The sequence below is a fragment of the Mastigoproctus giganteus genome, chromosome 14 (genome assembly GCF_048544385.1).
Source record: "Mastigoproctus giganteus isolate SK-2022 chromosome 14, ASM4854438v1, whole genome shotgun sequence".
Classification (NCBI taxonomy): domain Eukaryota; kingdom Metazoa; phylum Arthropoda; class Arachnida; order Uropygi; family Thelyphonidae; genus Mastigoproctus; species Mastigoproctus giganteus.
The window spans coordinates 60864171-60884677 of NC_143588.1; the positions used below are offsets into that span (position 1 = coordinate 60864171).

Below are 20507 nucleotides of genomic sequence, written 5' to 3' on the forward strand. Positions count from 1 at the left end.
TTTGTTGATCGAAGGGAAGAAGATTATCACATCAGCTACAAGATACGGAGTGGTTGTGTAATCTGGCTTTTATTTTTTGACAGATTTTACCAGTAAATTAAGTGATCTGAATTTGGAATTACAAGGAAAAAATAAATGTGGATGGCATTATTCGTAGTATTTCTGCATATAAATATCAATTTTTGGCAATGGCTAAGTATCTCAAAGAAGAAAAAAATCGATCATTTAGCAAATATGCAAGATCATTTGCAAAAATATCCTGTTTTTGGATTTGGATGTAGTGAGAAATATATTTCTGAAATTGAAAGTTATGGATGATTTGAAACGAGATTCATTGATGTTAAAACAATTGAAGACACTGTTCAATATATTTTTTATACATTTAATGTCAACTTAATGTATTGCAAAAAAAATTGTTGAGATTTTTCACATGGAGAAACTATTACTTGAAAATGAAATTATTACATTTTGAAACGATATCTTCCTAAAAGCAAAATGATCACAAAAATACTTTTGGAAATATGTTTGCCGAGAAAAGTGCCCAAATGTAAAAAAATGCAGTGAACTTTTAAATTCCTGTTTTGGTTCCCACATATCTACGTGAATCGGCCTTTTCGTAGTTGAAACAAAGACGAAGAATTGGTTTACTCTTATGGACTTGCATTCAGAAGATTCTTTGCGGTTGGCCTTATTATTATAATTAGCCAAATGGTGCAAGGAAGCTGAGACTTTTGCTGCACCAGCCAAAAAAAAAAAAAAAAAAAAAGTGTGTGTATGGGGAGAGAGAGAGAGAGAGAGAGAGAGAGAGAGAGAGAGAGAGAGAGAGAGAGAGAGAGAGAGAGAGAGAGAGAGAGAGAGAAGTAGAAATGAATCATCAAGAAAGAGAAGAATGATGATATCCAGCTCAGAACCCTGGGTGTTCCAAGCCAATACCCACCAGATATGAGCTCCCGGGGTTACCCCCGATTTTGAAAGCTTGGCAGACGACACGAAGACACAAACTTCACCTAAATTTAAATACACATGAATTTAAAATAAGAATTCTGAATTGTATTTAATTTTAAAATTTATAAACAACATTTTGCAATATGTGTTTAACTTTTTTTAACCATGTGCAATGAAATTCTTGAGATGGTAGATCGCGGCACATTTTGAAGAAAAAAGTAGATCGCATCACAAATGAAGTTGGAAGTGATATTAACAACATAGGCAGAACTGTGAATAATGTTATTTGTTTCCAAGCTGAACATGATGGAAATTAAATGCAGGTAGTGAGTAAGAATTTCAATTTTATTTTATTAAATACCCCTGAAATATCTCTGCAATCCTATAGTATTAATTTGTTTTTAGCCAAATTTTTTTTCCAACAATCGTCCTCAGGGGCTCAAATCTGGTGAGTATGGGCTTGGAATACCCAGGGTCCCCAGCTGGATATCATCATTCTTCTCTTTCTTGGTGATTCCCTTCTACTTCTCTCTCTTGGGGTAATTCAGAAATTTTTTTTTTTTTTTTTGCTCGTGCAGCATAAACCTCAGGCTTCCTTGCACCCTATGACTAATAATAATAATAATAATAATAATAATAATTTTGTCGAGCAATGTATTTACGGAATTTAAATGCAATTTCTGCGCTCTACGAAATGGAACTGAAGCCCTGGAGAGTTCTTATTGGGTAAGAAGAACACAAAAAGAAATTTGGAGAAAATTTTTTCCTGGAAAATCATAAGAGCAGGTTTAAAAAAATTATACAAAGTCAATTTACGCTGTCTGTTCCGTTTACTGGCTGTGGCTGTGAATGTCCGTTTAGTGCTTTAAAAGCGTGTATTCTTGGATGAAAAAGTACCTCTGTGGGTGAACAACATGGTTGATGAGTTAAAAACAGTTGAATATCATAAGAGTATTTAGAATCTCCTGCCCACCAACTTAGAGGGGGGAAAAAAAAAAAAACAACAACAATGCCTTCATGGAAACGAATTTTTCAATATGTCCAATTTGGATTTTTTTTTTTTTTTTTTTTTTTTCAGTTTGAAAGTTTTCAAAGGACCAGCCTTTGAAAACTTGGGACCTGAAATGAATTAATCCATTTCACGTCTCAAGCTACTCACGAAGGCTTTGATCAGGAAGAGAAAAAGAAAAAAAATCAAAGGCCATACTGTAATATAATACCTTACAGGGCATTGTTGTTGTTGTTGTAGGATTTTAGGAGCATCCGTGTATATTGTCTGTAAATGTAAATGGATTAATCCGTTTCACGTCCCAAGGCCCATAAATGTTTTTCTCGCGTAATTGACAGGATTTGAACTCAGGTTAGTGTGGGGAGGTCAGTGATTATATCAACTTGTGCTACTCACGAAGGCTTTGATCAAGAAGAGAAAAAAAATATAGGCCATACTGTAATATAATACCTTACAGAACATTGTTGTTGTTGTAGAATTTAGGAGCATCCGTGTATATTGTCTGTAAATTGCGTAAGTTCTGATGTCGATTTTATGTTTTGCTGGATGAAAAACCGAGTTTCCAGGTGGGGAAAACCATGCTGTCCTCGCCTGAGACCGACTAACTGAGCCACCTTGTGAAAAACCCCATAAAAATTCCTTCACCGCCGCAACTCGAAATCAGGTCTTTCCACCCGGTGTGGGGAGGACGACGATTCTACCAAATGTGCTACCCACGAGAGCTCAGAACTTTCTTTCTATCTTTTCCTTGTCTGTTAGGAAAGCCAAAGATACATTTGATTGAACGAATCCCCGTCATGTAAACGGAAGATCCAGTGGCGAAAGTGGAAGTTTTGTGGAACCCCATGTGATTACGACCGCTCCTTCATGCTTGGCTGACCTTGAATTCGGTTATTCGTATATTTGGACTATGGCTTCATTGAAAATGATCACAAAAAGTTATTTTTTATTTATTTATTTTGCTCACTGTACAAATTTTGTTGACATTTGTCAGATGAATAAAATAACGCTTAAATGTCAGTAAATAATGTTTAGACGTCATTTGATATTGATTGAAGCTTTTGAACGAATACGGTATTTCTTTTATCAACTACTGTCAGTGTCGAGATAAGGTGTTCTGCTTGTGCAGGTTACTTCATCGTAGGCAGTTATGCTAAACAAAAGCAGCTGTCAGAGCGGTGGCACTCATCAAAATAGATAGCTGCACGCATTCCACGATTTGGGGAATACTATAGTATTTCGATATAAGTGGCAATTCGTTGGTAATCGAAGGTTGGCTAATTTGAGAGAAGCAATGTGATAAAAAAAGGTCCGTTTTTCGTCCATGCCTAGAACAGCAAAAACGGAATCTGACTATTCTGCACGAACTTGTATATAAATATAAATTCGCCACTCACTGAGCAATTTTCAAACCAAAACGTAAATAGTAAATTCTGTTTTCAGCGTATAATTGAATGGTTAATTAAATAATGTTAATAGCTTAACAAGATCCTGTTTTGTTTTACATTAGTACAACGTTACATTCGTTTTCATTCAAGTACGTTGAATGAAGTACGATCACGAGGAAATGAATGCTGCGACACTATTTAGCAAGCCTGCTGTGCTGTGATTTGCAACATCAAAGTTTCCTAAGAGCGTTGTACTATTTATTTAATTTCTAATGTTGGGAGTATACCATTCTTTACATTGGAACTCCAGAAATGTTATTTAATTTAATGTTACCGGCTTTATTTGTTATGTAATAAGCTCAGTGGTGTTTCTATATTTTAATGCTAAAATGTAGTTGCATTATGCGTACTCCGCTTCATTGATAGCTTTTGGCTGATAGATCATTTATCTGATTGTATTGTATAAAGTTTCTATGTTTAGCCATATATCTGCTGTTAACCCACCATGGCTGTGTATTGAAAGAAAAGGAAGGAAGTTTAATTGCTTTGCAAAAATGAATGAACCAGAAGTGGATGATGTAGCTTTTTTGACAGGTGAGAACTCTAATCACTCAGAAAAGTTTCACTATCGTTAATAATTCTATAATTGATTATTATGTGTGTAGGTGTCATATTGTTATATTTGAATGCGGCAGTAATACAGTGGACAATGACACACACACACACATATACATATATATATATATATAAATAAACAAACACTTGTGTTTTACCGAAACTTATACCAAAAGGTTCCTGAACATAGCCACTTCTCCCTTATGCTACATGTACTTTTTACTTCAATGTGTATTAGCATCGTATTGCTATATATGAATGCAGAAGTAATACACTGGTAGTGCAACTTCGAAATAACACTGGCGTTATATGAAAATTACACGAAACTGAACATTGTACGATGATAGTAATGAAACTGTGGGGCGTCGTCCTCCCTCCCTGGAGGCAGAGTAAATTGCAACAACTGTTTGTAATATATAAAGGCTGGTTTAAATTCAGATAAATCCGAGCTTAATTTTTACGGGCAATCACATATATTATCATGGTTATATTGGCCCTCCATGTAGAAAAACAGTCATGGTCTGGCCCTCACGTTACACAGAAATTTGCACCAAAAGGTTGCCGAATTCAACACTTCCTTTTGTATTATAACAGTTATGAAAATACTGTTTGACTTCATGATGTAAAAAATACTGGCATTTCATTATAGTGCTATAACCCCACCAGAATCAGAATAATGTGAATTTTTTTACTGCTGCATGATGATGATCAAAGCTGAAGCCCCCCCCCCCAAACTACTTGAGTTCTTCCCTTAGAAAATCCTGGGGCCACCACTATGCATTAATTTTAATTATTAATTTTATCATACATGTGTATATGATATTATCATGCATTAGTTTAATTTTTTAATTATCGTTTTATTTTATGATGCAATGATATGATGGGACCAACAGCAAACCTCATGGTTCAGTGTTGGGTCCATTGTTGTTTTCTATATTTATCAGTGATATTGATGAAGGCATATCAGGCTTAATGTCGTAGTCTGCAGATGATAACAAGGTTGGCCTGCTGGTTAATGAGAGTATGATACTGCAATAGGATCTAGAAAAGTTACGCAGATGGGCTGAGAAATAGCAATTGAAGTTTAACATTGACAAATGCAAAGTACTGCATATGGGTAGCAGTAACACTAGAGTAATGTACTAACTGTGCGGTACTATAGTCAGGGTAATGGAAAATGAAAAAGACCTGGGGTTATTGTGAAGTTCTGAGCAATGCAGACAGGCTGCCAGGATCTCATGAGGTCTTGTCAGTGATATACAGGAATTTTGCTAGTAGGGATAAGGAAGTGATTATCCTATTATATAAGGCAATGGTCAGGCCACATGTTGAGTATTGCATACAGGTGTGGAGGCCTCATTTTAGGAAAGATATTAGAGCTGCTGGAACGAGTACAGAGAAGGGTAATGAGATTGGTGAGCGGTACAAAGGGGTCTGTTCTTACCAAGAAAGGCTTCAGTTCTGCAAATTGCAGCATCTGGAGGCTAGGCACCTGCAAGGTGATCTGATTGAGGTGTTTAAGGCTCTGAATGGATTGAGCAAGCTAAGTGCTGATGGAATTCTTCCACTTGCTCGGACTACATGCATGAGGGGATACAAATTTAAATTGAGGAAAGATGATTGCACAGTAGATGTGTGGAAGTTTGCCTTTGGTCAGTGGGTGATTGATTGCTGGAACAAACTTCCATCTGCCATTGCGGAAGTTGATAGGTTAATTAAATTCAAGGAAGAACTAGATAAACTACTGGAGGGAATGAATAGGTGAAATGGGAGGCGTTTTTTTTTTTTTTTTTGGCTGATGCTGTATGAGCTTGCTTTCTTGCATCGTTTGCCACTACTAATTCTTGTTATTGCTAATTCACTTCTTTGTTTGTGAGGAAGTCTAAATTAGTTTATTAAATAAAACTTTCAAATGTAGATAACTGCTTTCAAGAGTCCTTTAAGAATATGCTAACACTAAATCCGTTTATTACTTAATTGTAGGCGCCTCCGTAGCCAGGTGGGAAGGAGCAGCAGCAGCGCGTAGCACACGCTTCTTGATTAGACCTGGGTTCGAGTCTGTCACCACCAAATACGGAGGATGCAGAAAGGTCAGGGATGACCACCGCATATCATGGAGCAATATGGCCTTAGTTGCTAATGCTCCTAAAAACCAAAAATAAAATAATAATTACTTAATTGTAGACTAGTTTATATCTTCTACAAGGTTCTTAAGCATACTGTGCATTTTTCTTCGCTGTCACAAATTTATCAGTTCATTTGATATCCATTTTGGTCTAAGCCTTGAATTTCTGTTTTTTGGTATAAAAACACCTATAGTAACTTTGATTACTTCCATGAATGTTTTCCATTTAGGATTTGTTGTTGATAACATCAGCTGGTTTCACTGAATAGAATAAAAAACTTTCTATTACCATTGTAGTCATAGTCACCTTTAAAAAAAAAAGCAGAAACCTTTCTCTTTACCCTTGATGATAGTTACATCTCTAAGTAAATCCCACATCAATACACTGTGAACACTACCACATAGTAGTTCCTTTATTCTACACATTCATTATCTATACATTCTACGTTCTTAAGGATGTAGAGCTGCTGGAACAAGTACAGAGAGGGACAATGGGATTGGTGAGGGGGAAACAAAGGGTTGCTCTTACAAGAAAGGCTTGAAGCCCTACAAATTGCAGTGTCTGGAGATTAGGCACTTGTGAGGTGATCTGATTGAGGTGTATAGGGCCTTGAATAGTTCAATGCTGATAGGATTCTTCCTCCTGCTCAGATTATGCAACTGAGGGAGCATAAATTCAAATTGAGGAAAGAAGTTATAGGATAGATGTGCACAAATTTTCATTTAGCCAGTGGGGTGGTTGATTGCCGGAACAAACTTCCATTGGTTGTTGTGGATGTTATCTTAAATAAATTCATGGCAGAACTAGACAGACTTTTGGAGTGAATGGATGGGTGAAATAGGAAGGGTTTTTTTTTTTTTTTTTTTTTTTTGGCTGATTCCATATAAGCTTTTTTTCTTGCATCATATGCTAATACTAATACATGATGAGTTGCTGCTGATAATCAGGTCAGGAGCATTGTCTTCTCTTGTTGGTTATGTAACATTCTGATCTAGAAATCAGTCATCATGTAAATCCACAAAACTCTTGTTACTATGTGAGTGACCAATTTGCAAGTTTTTTTTTTTTTTTTTACGAAAACCCCAAAAACGAAAAGTATCAAAACCTATAGTACTTAGTACTGTGCATGGGTTGAAGGAGAAGTATGGGGGTAGGGGGATGCTGGAAACTTTGCTCTAGAGACTAAACATGGGTTTCACCACTTCAAGCCTCCAATAAGCAAAGCGGTGGTATTTCACCTGTTGATTTTTGCAGTCAATATCTGGAAAGTTAAAATCCCACATTACAAGACATTTTGATTTGCTGGAATACTGTGTAATTTTTTGTTATACTCTTTACAGTCAGACATATAATGCACTTTTACACCAATTTTTGTTTTCCCGGTGCTTTCATCATACCAAACTGACTCAATATACGGCTTGCCACTCAAGTTAACTGGGTTTACTGCCTTAGAATCTGTGTGCTTCTTAACTGAGAGTATAATTTCTTGCCATCCCTCCATTCTTTCTTTATATCTTGTACTCCTTGCATTCAGATTCTGCATCTCATATTTCTGAGTCAGTCCATGTCTCTGATATCTCTCCTATGTGTGCATTCGTTACTTAATCAGTACTTCAAATATCAAATTTATTTACTATGCTTCTGGCATTAGTATGCACTCAGGTATATCCACCTGTTTTTGCTTATTTAAACCTAACACATCCCATGAATTTCCTTGTTCCGTAAGGACCCCCCCCACATGCATTGAACTTCCCAACAACTGAAATTTGTAACAATCGAGATTTGTAATAACTGATTGTCGAAGTTAAACATGAGAAAAGCATTTGGGGTGGATGGGATCTATCCAGTTATATTAAAGGAGGCAGCAAAGGAAGTAAGCATGTCCTTAGCAATGATAATGAGGGCATTTCTGGACTCAGGAGAGGTTCCCATGGAATGCAGATGTGGAAATTGTCCCCAGTTCACAAAGGGACCTGTTAGTTTAACTTCTGTTCCAGGGAAAATAATGGAGTCACTGGTTAAAGAAGCAATGCAGAATCATCTAGACAAGACTGCAGTTAAATTTCAGACACAGCATGGGTTTGTTAAGGGGAAGACTTGTCTGACAAATTTGATTAAATGCTAATGTGGTCACAAAGGAACTGGATGCAAAAAATAATTTTGATATCGTATACTTGGATTTTAGAAAAGTTTTGATAGTGTTGCACCTGGAAAACTACTGTACAAATTGGAGCAATACTATCAAAAGCGTTCCTAAAATACAAGTATACTAAGATTATTAGTGTGGACTAAGATTATTAGCGGAGTCCCCCAAGGGTTCGGTGTTGGGCCCATTGTAGTTTTCTATATTTATCATTGATATTGATGAAGGTGTATCAGGATTAATGTCTCGGTTGCAGACAGTATGAAAGTTGACAGGGTTAGTAATAATAGTACACTACTGCAATAGGATCTGGAAAAGTTGAGCAGATGTGCTGAGAGGTGGCAACTGAAGTTCAACATTGACAAATGTAAAGTACTGTATATGAGTAGCAGTTTACCCCATGGTAATGTACCAACTAGGCAGTAGTACACTCAGGATAGTGGAGAATGAAAAGGACATGGGGGTAATTGTGCAGTCACATATGAAGTTTTCTGAGCAGTGCAGACAGGCTGCAAGAGTAGCTCATGGTGTTTTATCAGTGATATGCAGGGATAAGTAGGTGATTGTCCCCATGTATAAGGGGACAATCTGCATACATGTCTGGAGGCCTCATTTTTAATTATTTTTTATTTATTTATTTATTTTTTTTTTTGGCTGATGCTGCATAAGCTTGCTTTCTTGCATCAAATGCCTCTACTAATGCTAATGCTAAAGATGTAGAGCTACTGTACAGAGAAGGGCAACAAGATTGGTGAGTGGAACAAAGGGTTGCTGTTACCAAGAAAGGCTAAAGTTCTACAAATTGCATCGTCTGGAGACTAGGCACCTGCGAGTTGAACTAATTGAGGTGTATAAGGCCTTGAATGGTTTGAGCAAGCTCAACATTGATGAGATTCTTTTTTTGCTCAGATTACTCACCTGAGGCGACATAAATTCAATTTGAGAAAAGACAATTGTAGAATAAATGTGCAGAAATTTGCCTTTAGCCAGCAGGTGGTTGATAGTCGGAACAAACTTCTGTCTGTTGTAGTGGAGGTTAGCAACTTAAGTTCGTTCTAGGCAAACATTTGGAGTGAATGGATGGGTGAAATGGGACGGTTTTTTTTTTTCCCTGCCTAATGCTATGTAAGCTTGCTTTCTTGCATCATATGCATCTCCTAATGCTAAAAGTATATTTAATCGATGAATTTATTTTTTTACATACAAATTGTATGGAAAAATGAAGTAATAATTTTCAGATTTCTATTTGTCTGATTTTAAGGATATTTGGTATGGCTCAACAAATATTTTTAAAATTCCCAAATATAAAATTTCAAGAAACTGCGTCCACTGGGAATTAATTTGTTAATGCAGACAGATGTATATGCTGAAGACAATAGGCACATTTGCATATATGCTAGTTTGTTATTTTGTTTTTTTTTTAGAAGCATTAGCAGCTAAGGCCATATTGCTCCGGGATATGCGGTGGTCATTCCCTGACCTTTCCGCATCCTCCGTATTTGGTGGTGATGGGCTCGAACCCTGGTCTAATCAAGAAGCGTGTGCTATGCACTGCTGCTCCTTCCCACCTGGCTACGGAGGGGCCTCATATATGCTAGGATGCCCAATTACTGGATTAAGGAATTTTGAGAAGTAAAAATAAAGCAACTCTGCATTATTTCCCAATTTTTAGTGATGAAACTTTCTACCAGCTTCATTTTTAATTTAAGCTCTGTGTTATATATAGTAGAGCAGATTAAATGATTAATATGATTTTTTTTATATTAAAATTCATCCTAGCACCTTATCAGTCATCCCAATTTTTATATGGTTATATCATTTTGTATTATGTGTTATTTTCTTCTAGATTATAATACTCTGTTTTTTTTTTTTCCCCTTCCCTTCCACAGGAGAAAGTGCCAAAAAGCAAGCATTATACAGAGACAATTCTGATGTTGAAAAGTTACGCCGTGTGTCTTGTTCAAAGGGACAAGCATTGTTTCTTACAGGCATAACATTTTTGCTATTGCTTATTATTGCATTAATTGCTTCATTTGCAAGGCCATTTCCAAGATGTCCTAGTGGAGTTACACCATTTGAAGAAAAAATACCTGAGCTGTATAGTGATGCACCTCCAACTGCTACAACTGGGGAACTGTTTCCATGGCAGGATATACGCCTTCCTACTTTTGTTATTCCAGTACATTATAGCCTTTTTATGCATCCAAATCTCACTAAATTTTATAATCATGGAAGTGTAAATATAACATTCTTCCTAAAAAGGAAGTCTAATTTCATTGTACTTCACATGAAAGAAATGAACTTAACTACAGTTGCATTATTTACAATTGATGGAGGGAGTATTCCTGTTATTCGGTATTTGGAGTATACAAAATATGAACAGCTGTATGTACATTTTAGTCAAATCTTGGATAAAGAAATAAATTATACTTTATATATCAGCTTTGATAAACATCTAGAGGAAAAACTGGAAGGATTTTATATTAGTTCTTATAAAGGATCTGATGGCCAGAAAAGGTAAGAAAGTGTTATTTATTCTTCTCATTGTACATAGGCAAATAAATTGGATGGTTAGTGACCCACAATCATATATTTTTTTAATTTTCTTTTTATTGAATTGTTAAATCATATTGAGCAAATGTGATGATCAGAATGGTTTCTTTAATTTGGAAAGAAGAGTACTTTAAAAAAAAGTAATTACTGATGGCAGCATTTCCTAAACTGAGGTCCGTGGACCCCTGGGTGGCTGTAGACCAGTTCCAGAGGGTCCTCGAAACGTTCAGAAGGTATAAAGTAATATGTTTATTTTCTTAAAAATAGTGACAGAATCACAACAAATTTTGTTATAGAACGTTACGTATTTTCAACACAATTACTACGGTATGTATAATTGTGTGCATATTTCAAATTATTCGTTCTATGTACAGCAAACTGATGATAAAGTTATTATTATTTATCTGTAAGAATAAAGTTGAGTTGCTTCACGCATAAAACTTTGAATTTTCTTTTCAGAAAACACAGTGTTGCGCGCGCACACACACACACACACTGCACCACCATTAATATCCAGACACACCTGCCTTTAGACAAAAAAAGAGCTTTTATTGTATCATTTAATATTTTGTGCTGAAACCTTTTGCTTTTATGATGGCATTCAATCCAATCTTCTGGGCATACTCTCAACCAGCTTTTTATGTGTCAAGTGATATGTTCCTCCACTTGGCCTTTAATGGAGCCACTAGTTCGGCCTTGTTCTTTGGGTGATCTTGATATGCTCGTACCCAGTTATCCAACACATCCCAAAGATGCTCGATAGGGTTGTCAGAACTCTGGGGTGGCCAATCCAACTTTTCCACAACCATGTCCTCAAACCACTCTGTTATGACCCTAGCAGTATGGCATGGCACGTTGTCTTGTGATACAGGTATGGGGCTTCCCCCGAAGTATTGCCATAATGTTGGAAGTGCATAATTGTCCAGGATGTCCCGGTATTGCACAGCATTCATGGTTTTGCCGATAATGACTAATGGACCCAAGCCAGACCATAAAAGGAGCCCCATACCATTACACTGCCTCCACCGAACTTCATTGTTGGGAGGATACCATCAGGAGGGAACTGTTCCCCTGGAATTCACCACACCTAGGAATGGCCATCAGTCTGGTAGTGTAAGAACCCCGATTCATCTATCCATAGGACTGTTTTCCACTGCTCTACAGTCCAGGATTCTCACTCCTTACAGAATGTTAATCAGCATCTAGCATTTGTTCAGGTGATCAGTGGCTTGTGAACAGCTGCACTGCCATTGTAACCCATATCATGGAGTGTCCTTCGTATTGTACTAGTGCTGACAGTCCCAATACTCTCACAGAGAATTTGTGTGACTGGAGACAAATGGCAAATTAAGATTTGCATGCACAGTTCTTCACAGAATTCTCTTGTCCCGTTCTGTTAGTTTTCGAGGTTTACCAGGCTGTTTTTTGGCAGATTCAGTCCCATTCCTCTTTCATTTGCATAAGATTTCACTAACCATTTACGTAGAGAACCCCCATAGTGACCGTGATGACTTGTACAGAACGCTTGCTTATGCAGCATCCTATTATCATTCCATGTTGGCAGCCTGTTAATTCAGTTGAATGTGCATCTTGCATGCCCACTTTTGCAATTATCTGTTCGAACCCCATTGTGCATATTTATAGCAGGTTCTGTGACATGTTGCGTACATAGTTTCCCCCTCCATGGAGGGGTGTTCGGATATTAATGGTAGGGCAGTATATATATATATATATATATACACACTGAGTGATCACTGAATTATGACCACCCTATGAAAACTGAATGAGACCTGTTGACTATGTGAGGTATGAGAGTGCGGAGTTAGTCGACCTACGTAGCATAGATAAGGTGTCAATGGTTCAGTAGGTAGTAAAATTCTGAGCTTGATGGGTAAAAGGAAGGATTTATTGGACTTTGATAAAGGACAGATTGTGGGTGCTCGATGAGCTGGTGCCTTAATTTCTCAAACAGCTGAACTGGTGGGGTGTTCGAGAGCCGCTGTACTTAAAGTGTACCAGGACTGGTGTCAAAATGGTCAAACAACGAACCGATGGAAAAACTGCAAAGGTCAGCGAAAGGTTGTTGTTAGAGGTGAGTGCCGGGTCCAATGACACGTATAGGCGAACAGGCACAGCACTATTGAAGAGTTGACTACCCAATACAACATGGGCCAACCCGGAACAATATCTGGCATGACCATGCATCACACGTATAGGCTATACCAGCAGACAACCCCTATGGCATCCTCTCCTAACCAAGGTTCATCAGCGTAAAACACCTGGTACAAAGAGCATGCAAGTTTGATGTTAGAAGACTGGAAGAAGGTGTGCTGATCGAATTAGTCACGTTATTCACTCCACACCATGGATGGTCTTGTACAGATTTGGCGTTAACAACATAAGGCTCTTGAAACATCATGCATGGTATCAAAAGTGCAGGCTGGTGGAGGCAGTTGTATGGCGTGGGGCATGTTTCACTGGCAGGAACTTAGACCTCTGGTGCATGTGGAACAACGTATCAGTTGGCTCTGCTATCAGCAACTACTTGCTGTGTACACCCCGCTATGCACCATCGAATGGCGATGGTGTCTTTCAAGATGACAATGCGCCGACCCATTGGGCACTTGTTGTGCAGGAATGGGTTTGAGAAACACAGTCCTGACTTCCAGCATATCGATTGGCCTCCGAACTCCACTGAAATCAATCCCATAGAGCACTTGTCGACACTATGGAAAGGAATATCAGAAATCTGGATACACCAATTACCTGCATTGCTGACCGCATTACACACAGCTTTGTTGACCCTACCTCCTGAATGCTTCCGACATGCCATGTCGGATAGCTGCTGTACTGAGGGCAAAAGGACCTACGAGTATTAGGTAGGTGGTCATAATTCAGTGATCACTCAGTGTTTATATATATAATATTGATAAAAAATTTTAGGATATAATGCCATTACTGAACGACTAAACAAGCACGAAAAAGTATTAAATTATTAAACTGGGTTATGGAACCGGGGCACTAATAGTTATAGTAGAAATACCAAAATTCCTGTATATCATTGACAAGACCCCATGAGCTACTCTTGCAGCTTGTCTGCAGTGCTCAGAAAACTTCATATCTGACTGCACAGTTACTACACTCAGGGTAGTTGAGAATGAAAAAGACTCAGGTCTTTTTCATTCTCAACTACCCTGAGTGTAGTAACACACAGTTGGTATGTTACTCTGGGGTTACTACTACCCATATGCAGTACTTTGCATTTTTAAATGTTAAACTTCAGTAGCCCCCCTCTCAGCCCATCTGATGAATTTTTCTAGATCCTGTTACTGTTATTAACATCCCTGCAAACCTTTGTATCATCTGCAAACTTGGACATTAAGCTCAATATACCTTTATAAATATCATTGATAAATATAATTGAAGTGGGATTTACTCAAAAAGGTAACTACCATTAAGGGAAAAGTTTTTGCTTTCATAAAGGTGACTACAGTGGTCTGAGACAATATATAAATTCTATACGGTGGAACCAACTGATGATGTTACCAACAGCAAATTCAAAATGTGAAGCATTCAAAGAATTAATCTTGGAAGCTACTAGGCTTTTCATACCAACAAAGAAATATTGTTCAAGATTTAGGCCTAAATGAATGTCAGATGTGACAGAGAAGAAAAATGCATGGGATTCATATAAATTAACATGTGGCACAGAAGCCTATGATAGATATAAGCTGGTCTGTAACAAAGTTATAAAGGAGGTTAGGCAGGTGAAGGCAGTTTATTAGAAATCTATGGCAAAGGATGCAAAGAAAAACAGCAAAGAGTTCTTTACTTATGTAAACTCTAGAAGGAAGGGGATAAATCAGATTGGTCCACTTGATATCTTTGGTTCAACTGTTGATGATCCTGCTCAGGTAGCTAACAAACTAAATTAATATTTTGCATCGACATTCACACATGAGGAGTTATTCAGGGAGGGCAATGCCAGAGGTGTATTCAACTCTGGCAGTAAGCTAGATAATCCTGTAATAACTGAGAGTAAAGTGGAGAAGAAATTGTTGAAGATAAACACAAGAAAGGCACCTTGGGTGGATGGAATCTATCCAGTTATATTAAAGGAGGCCGCAAAGGAAGTAAGCAAACCCTTAGCGATAATTATGAGAGCTTCCCTGGACTCAGGGGAGGTACCCATGGACTGGAGATGTGCAGATGTGACCCCAATCCACAAAGGAGGATCAAAGGGAGACAGATAATTACAGACCTGTTAGTTTAACTTCTGTTCCAGGGAAATTAATGGAGGTGCTGGTTAAGAAGCATTGCAGAATCATCTAGACAAGACTTCAGTTACAGCTCAGACACAGCATGGGTTTGTTAAGGGGAAGTCTTGTCTCACTAATTTTATTGGATACTATGATGTAGTCACAAAGGAACTGGATGCTAAGAATAACTTTGATATCCTTTATTTGAATCTTAGAAAAGCCTTTGATACTGTTGCACATGGAAGACTGCTGCACAAATTGGGCAGTGTGGCATTGGAGGCAAATTGCTGCCTTGAATAAAGGGATGGTTGAGTGGGAGAAGACAGAGCGGTAATCAATGGACACTGCTCTTCATGGACTAATGTTATTAGTGGAGTCCCTCAGAGTTCAGTGTTGGGTCCATTGTTGTTTTCTGTATTTATAAATGATATTGATGATGGTATATCACGCTTAATGTCCAAGTTTGCAGACGATACGAAGGTGGCAGGGTTGTTAATGACACTGACAGTAAACTGCTGCAACAGGATCGAGAAAAGTTGAGCAGATGGGCTGAGAGGTTGCAAATGAAGTTTAACATTGACAAATGTAAAGTACTACATGTGGGAAGCAGTAATCCCAGAGTAACGTATCAACTCTGTGGTACTACACTGAGAGTGGTAGAGAACAAAAAGAACCTGGGGGTAATTGTGTAAGCAGATATGAAGTTTTCTGAGCATTGCAGACAGTCTGCAAGAGTAGCTCATGGTGTCTTGTCAATGATATACAGGAATTTTTCTAGCAGGGATAAGGAGGTGATTAACCCCTTGTATAAGGCAATGGTCAAGCCACACTTTGAATACTGTATACAGGTCTGGAAGCCTCATTTTAAGAAGGATGTAGAGCTGTTGGAACGAGTACAGAGAAGGCCAACAAGATTAGTGAATGGACAAAGGGTTGCTCTTACGAAGAAAGGCTTAAGTTTTGCAGATTACAGTGTCTGGAGACTTGGCACCTGCGAGGTGATCTGATTGAGGTGTCTAAACCTTGAATGGTTTGAGCATGCTCAATGCGGATGGGATTCTTCCTCTTGCTCAGAATAATTGCCTGAGAGGGCATATATTCAAACTGAGGAAAGACGGTTGTAAGATAGATGTGCAGAAGTTTGGCTTTAGCCAGTGGGTGGTTGATTGCTGGAACAAATTTCCATCTGTCGTTGTAGAAGTTGATAGCCTAAATAGGTTCAAGGCCGAACTTGACAAACATTTGGAGAATGTGGATGGGTGAAATAAGGATTTTTTTTTTTTTTTTTTTTTTTGGCTGATGCTATATAAGCTTGCTTTCTTGCATCATGTGCCTTTGCTAATACCTGTATCACAAGACAACACGGCATGCCATACTGCTCGGGTCATAACAGAGTGGTTTGGGGACATGGGTGTGAAAAGTTGGATTGGCTAGCCCAGAGTTTTGATCTGAACCCTATCGAGCATCTTCGGGATGTGTTGGATCGTTGGGTACGTGCACATCGAGATCAACCAAAGAACAAGGCCGAACTAGTGGCTGCATTAAAGGCCGAGTGGAGGAACGCATCACCTGACATTTATAAAAAAAAAAGCTGGTTGAGAGTATGCCCCAAAGATTGAAGGCCATCATAAAAGCAAAAGGTTTCAGCACAAAATATTAAATGACACAATAAAAGCTGTTTTTTTTGTCTAAAGGCAGGTGTCTAGATATTAATGGTAGGGCAGTGTATATTGCCTATAGGTAATACCCTCTTGCTAAAGCCCATGAGCAAAGATTCATGAAAGTTGGGCCAACATACCCATTAGTGGAGATTCTCAAAAGTAGCCCAATAAGCTTATGAGTGGAGATTCTCGGCAGCTGGCTGTTACTTACCAGGCAATTGTGGTAGCATTTGTCAGCAGAAAGTTTGATATGCTGAGGTTTCTTTTTCAAATGAATGCATTGAAGAAAGAGATTAATGGCCTGTGATCTCAACTATTTATTCTAAGTTTGTTCTAAGATCTCAACTATTTATTGAAAAACATTTATTTCAAATATTTTAAAAAACATATCTAGAATGCTTTGTTTTTGTTCTGACTAATTTGTAAATAATCATGTTCATTTTTGACAACTAATTAATGAATCCTCATCAACATCAAAACTCCAAATATAGTGCCTTATAGTGTTTGTGACTTTTATGGCTTTCGACTGGTTTGGAACTGGTTCAAGCTCTTGTTCTTCACTGTCATCCATGTCGCTTTTTTTGCTTGATGCTGCTCTGTTTCTACTAGCAACAAAGGCTGGATGACTGTTGTAATCATCAAAACTAATGTGGTTCCAAGCAATTTGCTGCTGCCGTTCATCTAATTTTATCTTATGGTCGTCCATATTTACCATAGAGCCATTGGGAAGCATATGATGAAATCCCACTTCGTTGAAACAATTTCTTATGTTGTTTGCATTGACAGAATCCTGCTCAGATTTTATGAAGTCCAGTATTGAAATTTATGATCACATCCAGTATTGAAATTTTCTTATGCATATGTACAAAAGCCAGCCTCTTGTACAAGTTTCTTTCTTTAATATTTGCTTGACATATGCTGGGTTATACCTTGATTGAGGGGTTGAAGATGACTCATTGTCATCTTCAACCCCTCACTGCAGATATGAGATATTGAAGAGATCTAACACTGATCTATGAAGAGTAACATTTTTCTCGTTTTTGACCCCATTTTGGCATTAGCATTAGTAGAGGCATATGATGCAAGAAAGCAAGCTTATGCAGCATCAGCCAAAAAAAAAAAAAACCGCTCACATTTCACCCCTACATTCATTCCAAATACCCGTCCAGCTCAGCCTTAAATTTATTTAGCCTATCAACTTCCACAACAAAGGATGGAAGTCTGTTCCACCAACCAACTACCCGCTGGCTAAAGTGAAACTTCCGCACATCTATCCTACAAATGTCTTTCCTCAATTTGAATTTATGCCCTCTCAGATGATTATTCTGAGCAAGAGGAAGAATCCCATCAGCATTGAGCATGCTCAAACCATTCAAGGCTTTATACACCTCAATCAGATCACCTCCCAGGTGCCTAGTCTCCAGACACTGTAATTTGCAAAATTTTAGCCTTTCTTTGTAAGAGCAACCCTTTGTTCCATTCACTAATCTTGTTGCCCTTCTCTGTACTCATTCCAACATCTCTACATCCTTCTTAAAATGAGGCCTCCAGACTTGTATACAGTACTCAAGGTGTGACCTGACCATTGCCTTATACAAGGGGGTAATCACATCCTTATCCAGCGCTTCTGTAGCCAGGTGGGTAGGAGCTGTAGTGTGTAGCACATGCTTCTTGATTAGACTGGGGTTCGAGCCCGTGACCACCAAATACGGAGGATGCGGAAAGGTCAGGGAATGACCACCGTATATCCCCGGAGCAATATGGCTTTAGTTGCTAATGATCCTAAAACCCAAATAAACGACAAACATCCTTATCCCTGCTAGAAAAAGTCCTGTATATCATTGACAAGACACCATGAGCTACTCTTGCAGACCATCTGCACTGCTCAGAAAAAATTCATATCTGCCTACACAATTACCCAAGGTCCTTTTTGTTCTCTACCACTGTCAGTGTAGTACCACAGAGTTGATACATTACTCTGGAGTTACTGCTTCCCATACGTAGTACTTTACATTTGTCAATGTTAAACTTCATTTGCCACCTCTCAGCCCATTTGCTGAAATTTTCTCGATCCTGTTGCAGCAGCGTGCTGTCATTAGTGTCCTTAACAACCTTGCCAACCTTTATATTGTCTGCAAAGTTGGACATTGCTTGATATACCATCATCAATATCATTTATAAATACAGAAAACAACAATGGACCCAACACTGAACCCTGAGGGACTCCACTAATAACATTAGTCCATGATGAGCAGTATTCATTGATTACCACTCTGTCTTCTCCCACTCAACCATCTCTTTATTCATAGCAGCAATTTGCCTCCAGTGCCACACTGCTCCAATTTCTTCAGCAGTCTTTCATGTGCAACAGTATCAAAAGCCTTTCAAAGATCCAAATATATGATATCAAAGTTATTCCCTGCATCCAGTTCCTTTGTGACCACATCATAGTATCCAATCAAATTGATCAGGCAAGACTTTCTCTTAACAAAAGCTTGCTATGTTCGATCTTAACTGAAGTCTTGTCTTGATGATCCTGTAGTGCTTCTTTAACCAGTGCTTTCATTGATTTTCCTGGAACAGAAGTTAAACTAACAGGTCTGTAATTACTTGTGTCGCCCTTTGATCCTCCTTTGTGAATTGGGGTCACATTTTCACATCTCCAGTCCATGGGTACCTCCCCTTAGTCCAAAGAAGCTCTCATAATTATGGCTAAGGGTTTGCTTACTTCCTTTGCTGCCTCCTTTAATATAAATGGATAGATCCCATTCACCCCGAGTGCCATTTTTATGTTTATCTTCAACAATTTCTCCTCCACTTTTCTCTCAGTTATTACAAAATCATCTAGCTCACTGCCAGAGTTTAATTCACCTCTGGCATTCCCCTCCCTGAATAACTCATCATGTGTAAATGTAGATGCAGAAAACTCATTTAGTTTGTTAGCCACCTGAGCAGGATCATCAACAGTTCAACCATCAATATCCAGCAGACCAATCTCTTTCCTTCTAGAGTTTACATCGGTTAAGAACTCTTTGCTGGTTTTCTTTGTATCCTTTGCCAATGATTTCTCATAATCTGCCTTTGCCAACCTAATCTCCTTTATGACTTGGTTACCGATCAGCTTATATCTATCATAAGCTTCCATGTCACCCATTAATTTATATGTATCCCATGCATTTTTCTTCTCTGCCATATGTCTCATTAGATCATCTGACATCCATTTAGGCCTAAACCTTGAACAATATTTCTTAGTTGGTATGTAAAGTCTAATAGCTTCCAAGATAAATTCTCTGAATGCCTCCCATTTTGAATTTGCTGTTGGTAACATCATCAGTTGGTCCCACCATATAGAATTTAAATAATGTCTCAGACCACCGTAGTCACCTTTACGAAAGCAAAAACCCTTCCCTTTGATCCCGATGGTAGTTACCTCTCTGAGTAAATCCCACTTTAGCACGCTGTGATCATTGCCAACTAGTGGTTCCTTTATCTACAGATTCTTAATGTATGAAGAATCATTACTGATAATCAGATGAAGAGTATTACTCCCTCTAGTTGCCTCCCGAACATGCTGATGTAGAAAAGTCATCCAATAAATCCACAAAAGCCTTGCTAGTGTGTGAGTGACCAACCCACAAATTCCAGACAATATCTGGGAAATTAAAATCCCCCAGACATCTAATGCTTGTAAGAAAAAAAAGATCCAAGAATGGGCAGTGTCATCCATGCTTTAGTGTTTGAGTGATATGTCGAAGGAATGTATACACATTCTAAAAACATCATGGATATTTGGCTTTCCCTATCACCA

The 20507-nt window shown here is 38.2% G+C and overlaps 1 protein-coding gene across 1 annotated transcript in view; it reads left to right on the plus strand.

Moving 5' to 3' along the window:
• The first annotated feature begins 3726 nt into the window (after positions 1–3726).
• LOC150075161 (glutamyl aminopeptidase-like) overlaps positions 3727–20507 on the plus strand; it is a 262165-nt gene continuing 245384 nt past the window's right edge. Inside the window, exons 1-2 of the mRNA XM_090388277.1 lie at positions 3727–3936; positions 10116–10743. Of these exons, the coding sequence (XP_090244403.1) occupies positions 3816–3936; positions 10116–10743 (749 nt within the window). The 5' untranslated portion in view covers positions 3727–3815. The remainder of the gene's footprint in view (positions 3937–10115; positions 10744–20507) is intronic.